At 37.3% G+C, this 8,492-nt stretch overlaps 1 protein-coding gene across 4 annotated transcripts in view; it reads right to left on the bottom strand.

The window, feature by feature from the left end:
• Nucleotides 1–281: 281 nt before the first annotated feature.
• Nucleotides 282–8,492, bottom strand: part of pdlim5a (PDZ and LIM domain 5a) — a 111,752-nt gene continuing 103,541 nt past the window's right edge. For all 4 annotated transcript variants that reach the window (XM_061901963.1, XM_061901948.1, XM_061901938.1 and 1 more), the window contains 3 exons: nt 1,908–2,028; nt 1,728–1,843; nt 282–1,644 (listed from right to left, as the gene is read on the bottom strand). In XM_061901963.1, coding sequence (XP_061757947.1) covers nt 1,555–1,644; nt 1,728–1,843; nt 1,908–2,028 — 327 coding nt within the window. In that variant the 3' untranslated portion in view covers nt 282–1,554. The remainder of the gene's footprint in view (nt 1,645–1,727; nt 1,844–1,907; nt 2,029–8,492) is intronic.

The following is an 8,492-nucleotide window of genomic DNA, read 5'->3' as shown; positions in this document are numbered from 1 at the left end:
AAAAGTAGGCTTGACCACCATTATGACTATAATACAAATATTAATACTTCTGTCACCAAAGATCATCTTTTATTTTCCAAAGCTAGACTGTTATTTCCAAGTGAATGTTTACTTAACAAATTGGGAAAAAAAATAAATTTGTTTTTAATATGGTTTCTGTTGGAGGACAAACATGACACAAACCTTGTTATTGTTAGAAATCCCACTGTTTACATTAAAAATGCTTCACTTTGGCAAGCACCATTTTGTCCGAATTTCGGAAGACCTTGAACGCACCGTAGTTTGTTTCCATGTACAACTTTTAATATTGCCCATAGATAAAATATGAAGTAAAAACATTACATATACATGTGTGATCCTTTTATTTTTAATTCATATAAGTGCTGCTTTACTGCTGATTACGTCAATTAATACTAATGAAAATTTTAAAAATGAATATCCTCTAAATGTATTTTCTATAATATGTTTAGCAGAAAAGTAGGCTTGACCACCATTATTACTATAATACAAATATTAGTACTTCTGTCACCAAAGGTCATCTTTTATTTTCCAAAGCTACACTGTTATTTTCAAGTGAATGTTTACTTCAAAAATTAGGAAAAAATATATTTTTGTTTTTAATATGGTTTCTGTAGGAGGACAAACATGACACAAACCTTGTTATTGTTGGAAATCCCACTGTTTACATTAAACATTCTTCACTTTGGCAAGCTCCATTGTGTCCTAATTACGGAAGTCCTTGAACGCACCGTAGTTTTTTTCCACATACAACTTTTAATATTGCCCATAGATAAAATATAAAGTAAAAAACATTAAATATACATGTGTGATCTTTTTATTTTTATTCATATAAGTGCTGCTTTACTGCCGATTACGTCGATTAATACTAATGAAAATTAAAAAAAAGAAAATCTCCTCTAAATGTTTTTTCTATAATATGTTTAATAGAAAAGTAGGCTTGACCACCATTATTACTATAATACAAATATTAGTACTTCCGTCACCAAAGGTCATATTTTATTTTCCAAAGCTAGACTGTTATTTTCAAGTGAAAATGTACTTAAAAAATTAGGAAAAAAATATATTTTTGTTTTTAATATGGTTTCTGTAGGAGGACAAACATGACACAAACCTAGTTATTGTTAGAAATCCCACTGTTTACATTAAACATGCTTCACTTTGGCAAGCGCCATTTGGTCCTAATTTCGGAAGTCCATGAACGCACCGTAGTTTCTTTACATGCACAACTTTTAATAATGCCCATGGATAAAATATGAAGTAAAAAAAATAATACATATACATGTGTGATCCTTTTACGTTTATTCATATAAGTGCTGCTTTACTGTCGATTACGTCGATTAATACTAATGAAAAATTTAAAACGAATCCCTTCTAAATGTATTTTCCATAATATGTTTAGTAGAAAAGTAGGCGTGACCACCATTACTATAATACAAATATTAGTACTTTTGTCACCAAAGGTCACCTTTTATTTTCCAAACCTAGACTGTTATTTTCAAATGAATGTTTACTTCCGGAAAACAAAAAAACACGTTATATTTTTAGTGTTTGGGCATGTTTTTTGCAAAGAGGTTTGTCCTTCTTGGAAAAGAAGGTCTGACCCTCCAGAGCGGTGCAGCATACCTGCAAGGAAAAAAACAAAACAAAACAAAAAACATTTACAGCGTTTGGGTACTTTGTAGAAAGTGCTAGAAAGCAGCACTCACGGCGCAAACAAAGCAGGTGTCGTGCCAGGTGTAGCCCAGAGCCTCCAGGAACTTGTCTCCGGCCTCGATGGGGAATTCACAGCCGTGGCAGCCCGTGCCGAACAAACTGTAGAAGTCTACCCAGCCGTTGAATAAGATTAGACTGAGCGAGATAAGATAGGAGTTCCTCATTTTGCTCACCTTGTTCGCAGTACGGTTCTCCGTCCTCCAGGTGGAAGGTGTTGTTTCCTATGGGCCGCTGACAGGCGGCGCACAGGAAGCAGTGGCCGTGCCACGTCTGCTTCAGGGCGTTTATCACCTCCTGAACGCACACAAACACAAAGACTTCAGCTCCTTGAAGTTTATTTCCATTTTGTTTCCATCAATGAAGGAGCAATAATCGCTTCCAGGGTCAAAACACGGCCATAATAAACTGCGTGTTGGCTGCCCGGGCGGTATTTTCAGAAACATGACAACATTCCAGTCTTGCAAGTGTAAAAAGAAGTTCACCAAGCCTTCGAAGACTGACACCTGATTTTAGAAATGTTAGCATAATTAACTTAATTAAGTGTACTTAGGTTGGTTACTTTATTGCACAAAATATAAGACAGTATTTCCAACTAAAATAAATCTAAAATACAAACCCTGTTTCCATATGAGTTGGGAAATTGTGTTAGATGTAAATATAAAAGGAATACAATGATTTGCAAATCCTTTTCAACCCATATTCAATTGAATATGCTACAAAGATATTTGATGTTCAAACTGATAAACATTTTTTTTTTTGTGCAAATAATCATTAACTTTAGAATTTGATGCCAGCAACACGTGACAAAGAAGTTGGGGAAGGTGGCAATAAATACTGAAAAAGTTGAGGAATGCTCATCAAACACTTATTTGGAACATACCACAGGTGTGCAGGCTAATTGGAAACAGGTGGGTGCCATGATTGGGTATAAAAACAGCTTCCCAAAAAATGCTAAGTCTTTCACAAGAAAGGATGGGGGGAGGTACACCCCTTTGTCCACAACTGCATGAGCAAATAGTCAAACGGTTTAAGAACAACGTTTCTCAAAGTGCAATTGCAAGAAATTTAGGGATTTCAACATCTACGGTCCATAATATCATCAAAAGGTTCAAAGAATCTGGAGAAATCACTCCACGTAAGCGGCATGGCCGGAAACCAACATTGAATGACCGTGACCTTCGATCCCTCAGACGGCAATGTATCAAAAACCGACATCAATCTCTAAAGGATATCACCACATGGGCTCAGGAACACTTCAGAAAACCACTGTTACTAAATACAGTTTGTCGCTACATCTGTAAGTGCAAGTTAAAGCTCTACTATGCAAAGCGAAAGCCATTTATCAACAACATCCAGAAACGCCGCCGGCTTATCTGGGCCCGAGATCATCTAAGATGAACTCATGGAAAGTGGAAAAGTGTTCTGTGGTCTGACGAGTCCACATTTCAAATTGTTTTTGGAAATATTCCACATCGTGTCATCCGGACCATAGGGGAAGCGAACCATCCAGACTGTCATCGAAGCAAAGTTTTTTCCTTAGTGACTCTACTCGAGGTGCGCATGACTCGACTTAAAAGATAGTCGTCGTGCTTTCCCACCGGGAAAGAACACGAGCGGACAGGGAATCAATGGAAAGCCGGCGGGTCGCCCCAAATTAGGGGATTATCAGCGAGAGGGTGAGAAAACAGGTTAATAAAACGCCGTAAGCTGCTTGAAGATGTGTGAGAAATGGAGGCTTGAAAGGGAGCGGGGGGCCCGAGGAGGTTAGAACGGATGAACGTCAGTCAAGTGTGAGCGCAGCACAAATACACCCAGCTCCTGACATGTTGAATTAACACTTAGCACCTGCAGCCAAAGACTAATTACTCAAACACAGCTGGAACATATACAGCATATGTCCATATTTCATCTGGAAGTGTTTAAGTTCTTTAGCACTTTTCTACTTAAGGAACTTACGTATGTACTTAACTGTATTTATTAAGAAAATAGCCATTAACTATGTTAAATAGAACATTTGTTTTTCAAATAAAAGTCAATAAAAATATGCACCATTAACATAAGGATTCAATTACATTTATTACCAACACTAAATTGGCCCTAGTGTGTGAATGTGAGTGTGAATCTTGTCTGTCTATCTGTGTTGGCCCTGCGATGAGGTGGCGACTTATCCAGGGTGTACGCTGCCTTCCGCCCGAAACGCAGCTGAGATAGGCTTCAGGGACACCCTGTGACCACGAAAGGGACAAGCGGTAGAAAATGGATGGATGGATGGATACCCATAACAAATAAATACGCTTATTTGTTTTTTGATATTAATGAATACATGTATTATATTTCTTAAGAGGATCCATTCATTCATTTTCTACCGCTTGTCTCTTTTGAGGTCGCGGGGGGACCATGAGAGGATGATTATGATAAAATGAATTAAAATTTTAATTAAAAAAAAAAGAAAAGTTTTAGGGTTTATTTTGATTTATTCAAACTGCCTTTTTAACCACAGCAACGTTTTACAGTGTTTTCATTATGTTGACAGAAAAAACTGAATTGAAAAAAATATTCAAATTCTTTATTATGAAAAAATATATTGCTAAAAAATTTAAAACAAAAAATATACATATTTTTTTAACCGTAGGGTTGTGGCTGACTGTTGGGTCTCGAGCGCCCCCTAAAAAAGATCCATTTCCAGGTCGGTGGCCCGTATGGGCCGCAGTGGTACCCAATTGTAATACACTTTTCCACCACTTGTGGCAGTAATGACAATCGCGAACAAACAGAAGAAGTCTGCAGCTAAACTCATAGACATTTCTTAAATGCAAAATCTATGACTAAAACTTTGAAGCTGTATTTTCTTTTGCATTTTGGTTTAATTGACAGTTTATTTAAGACATTTTTTCATACATTAATAATAAATAATTTGTTATTTATGTTAGCCCTTCATAATTGTATGTAAATGTATTCGTCATCAGTTTTTATGAGTCCCTTCTTTTTCAGTATACAGTATTTGATTTGTATTAAAAAAAAAAAAATCAGTCTGACCTAAGTCTCGATAATAATCCTTGTAATTGATACATGCTTTAATATCATTTGACAAGGTTTATACTGTTAAACTGCAAGTAGGTTTTATATAATTATTGAATACGATTACAATCAAGAGTAATATTACTAATTCAGGGTTAATATTTGAGTGGGTACCAGTCCCCTTTGGAGTGGAAAAAGTTGGGCCATATAGTCAAAAAGGTTGAGAACCCCTGTTTTACATGAATTGACGTAAACCAGTTGAAAAACGTATTTGGGCGTTACCATTTAGTGGTCAATTGTACGGATTATGTACTGTACTGTACAATCTACTAATAAAAGTCTCAATCAATCCATCAAAATACTTTATACATGACCAATATAACAAAACAACACACCTGTATCCTATGTAAATACAGCAATATCATTAGCATCATCACCTTTTCTTTGTAGATTGGTTGTGAGAAATCCTAACATACCAAAAAATAATTTTGTATGAATAGAATTTTCGGTGCATCACTAGTCAATAGTGCCCAAATATTGGGCTATATGTAATATAAATGTATACATCTACTATATGTTTGTGTATATATATATATATATATATATATACGTATATATATATATATATACGTATATATCTATATATATATATATATAAAATTATGTCTATATATGTATATATATATATATATATATATATATATATATATATATATATATATATTCCAAAGAAATAGCGATTGTTGTGTACGCTTTCCTGTATTTGCTTACATATTACGTACATTAAATAAGTTGTTGACGTTAAGTTAGTTGTGAAGTGAATTATATTTATATAGCACTTTTTCTCTAGAGACTTAAAACGCTGTACATAGTGAAACACATTATCTACATTTAAACCAGGGTGTGCGGCACTGGGAGCAAAGAGGGTCAAGTGTCTTGCCCAAGGACACGACAGGTGTGACTCGGATGGCAGAAGCTGGAATTGAACCTGGAACCCTCAAGTTGCTCGCACTGTTGCTTTACCAACTGAGCAACGCCTCCCCTACACTGTGCTCACAGTTAAAAAATAAAGCGAAAAAATCCATGCTGATGTCCGCACCTCGTCTGGCTTAACTGGCTAAAAGGATTAGAATCCTCCCAAATATATTACACTATAAATATTTACTCATACATTATATTACTTTAATAGGTTGACCATATTATGAAATCCCAAAAAGCGGATACATATATGCGCGCCAAGGCCGGGACGAGGTGAAAATTTACCAATGATACTAGAACTTGCTTTATAAATAATATATTTATTTTAATAAAGCATTTTTTTCTCCTCTGTTGACAGCAGTAAGCGTTTTGAAAAAAAAAAAAAGATAAACGTATGCATTGTCCTGTTACATCTCACATTCTTTTTTGTGTTTTGGAAAAAGGTTGTCACTTAACGTGGCGCAGTGGAAGAGTGGCCGTGCGCAACCCGAGGGTCCCTGTTTCAATCCCCACCTAGTACCAACCTCGTCACGTCTGTTGTTTCCTGATCAAGACACTTCACCCTTGCTCCTGATGGGTGCTGGTTAGCGCCTTGCATGGCAGCTCCCTCCATCAGTGTGTGAATGTGTGTGTGAATGGGTAAATGTGGAAGTAGTGTCAAAGCGCTTTGAGTACCTTGAAGGTAGAAAAGCGCTATACAAGTACAACCCATTTATCATTTATTTATAATTTGTTTCATAAGTTGTATATGTATTTATTTCAGAGTAAAAGTGTAAAAAGTATTTTGCTTGGGTCACAAAATGATAATGGTGGGCCAGGGCATACATACATTTTATATTTAACGCTTAAATCTCTACATCAACTTCAGATCTATTCCTCATTTCAAAATGTTTAAGTTTTTTAAATGTTTTTTTTATTTTTTATGTTTGTTTGTTTTTCCGCCCTTTTTTTGTCAAACAAAACTATGTTTCTTATATGGCAAACACACAAAATATGCAAAATCTTCCACCTTAAATATTTTTCAAAGTGGAATATTTGATGTAAAGTAATCGGAACCTTGCATAGGTCAATAATTGTCAATAACATTGATTTTGATTCAATATTATGTTTTGAGCATTGACAGTTTGAAAGAAAGAAAAAACAGCTTTGTCTTATTAGTCAACATTGCAACTTTTTCTAAATAACATTTTACCTTTAAGCTTTTTTTTTCACTTTTGTTAGGTTTCGTTTATTTTAATAGTACTTTTAGAATGTGCCTTTAAAACATTAGCTGTGAGCCGCAAATGGCCTCCGGGGCACACTTTTGACACCCCTGCTATAGATTAAAAAAATGTAATTGGATAACTCTATGGATAAAAAGCAAAGCCTGGCGACGCATGCGCGTTTATCATAACTCTCTCGCTCTCTCCGTCTCTGCCCCTCCCTCACGAATGCTGCTGCGTGCGCACACCTTCACAATTTGTTTTGTTTTTAACCCCTTCTTAACCCTGGACGTACATTTAAAATACACGCAACCTTGACTCAAAATGCCGGACATTTGAGGCATTTAAGAAACCCCGCCCGGACAGCCCCGCAAAAGAGGACGTATGGTCAGTCTGACTTCAATCTATTTCCAGGTAAAAAAACACTCATTGTTAAGGTGTGGCGACTTCTATTTTATTCTGCAGTAGTAGCAACTTTCTTGTTCATTTACGGAATCCCATCAACTTCCTTTGTTTTCACTCGATTCCCGCTTCCGCCATCCTAGTCACTGCCATTGTGTCCTTGGGCAAGATACTTTACTTACCTGCTCCCAGTGCCACCCACACTGGTTTAAATGTAATTAGATATTGGGTTTCACTATGTAAAGGGCTTTGAGTCACTAGAGAAAAGTGCTATATAAATATAATTCACTTAACTTCACTTTTGAATTGAACAGGGATAGGTTGATTGGCAACACTAAATTGGCCCTAGTGTGTGAATGTGAGTGTGAATGTTGTCTGTCTATCTGTGTTGGCCCTGCGATGAGGTGGCGACTTGTCCAGGGTGTACCCCGCCTTCCGCCCGATTGTAGCTGAGATAGGCGCCAGCGCCCCCCCGCGACCCCGAAAGGGAATAAGCGGTAGAAAATGGATGGATGGATGGATGTGTGCACGCCGGGGCCACATTGGGGCCTGTACGCGTAGTCAACAACAGCTGATTAGCATTAGCTCAGTGTTTTTTCCCTGCTTTTCACACAGCTTTTAGACAGCAAGTAGTGTCTGGATAAAATGTGTAAAACAAAAATAAAAAAAACATATCACCTGACACGTGGAAGTCATTTGGGAGCTGTTCGGCTCTTTGGAGTAGGAAATTAGTTATGTTGTTTTTTCGCACTCTTACCGCTTCGACGTTTGAGTGACAGAGTCGAGGAGGCAGAGAGCTCGCCTGAAAATACAAGAGTGGGCAGCTAAAGTCATGGCGTGGCTCCGTGGAAGTGAGTGGAACGTTTACTGTGAATGATCTATTCTGTGGCCTAGTAGTTAGAGTGTCCGCCTTGAGATCGGTAGGTTGTGAGTTCAAACCCCGGTCGAGTCATACCAAAGACTATAAAAATGGGACCCATTACCTCCATGCTTGGTACTCAGCATCAAGGGTTGGAATTGGGGGTTAAATCACTAAAAAATATTCCCTTGCGCGGCCACTGCTGCTGCCCACTGCTCCCCTCACCTCCCAGGGGGTGGAACAAGGGGATGAGTCAAATGCAGAGGGCAAATTTCACCACACCTAGTGTGTGTGTGTGT

Source organism: Nerophis ophidion, linkage group LG01 (genome assembly GCF_033978795.1).
Source record: "Nerophis ophidion isolate RoL-2023_Sa linkage group LG01, RoL_Noph_v1.0, whole genome shotgun sequence".
Classification (NCBI taxonomy): Eukaryota; Metazoa; Chordata; class Actinopteri; order Syngnathiformes; family Syngnathidae; genus Nerophis; species Nerophis ophidion.
This window is presented reverse-complemented; position numbering and strand designations above follow the sequence as displayed.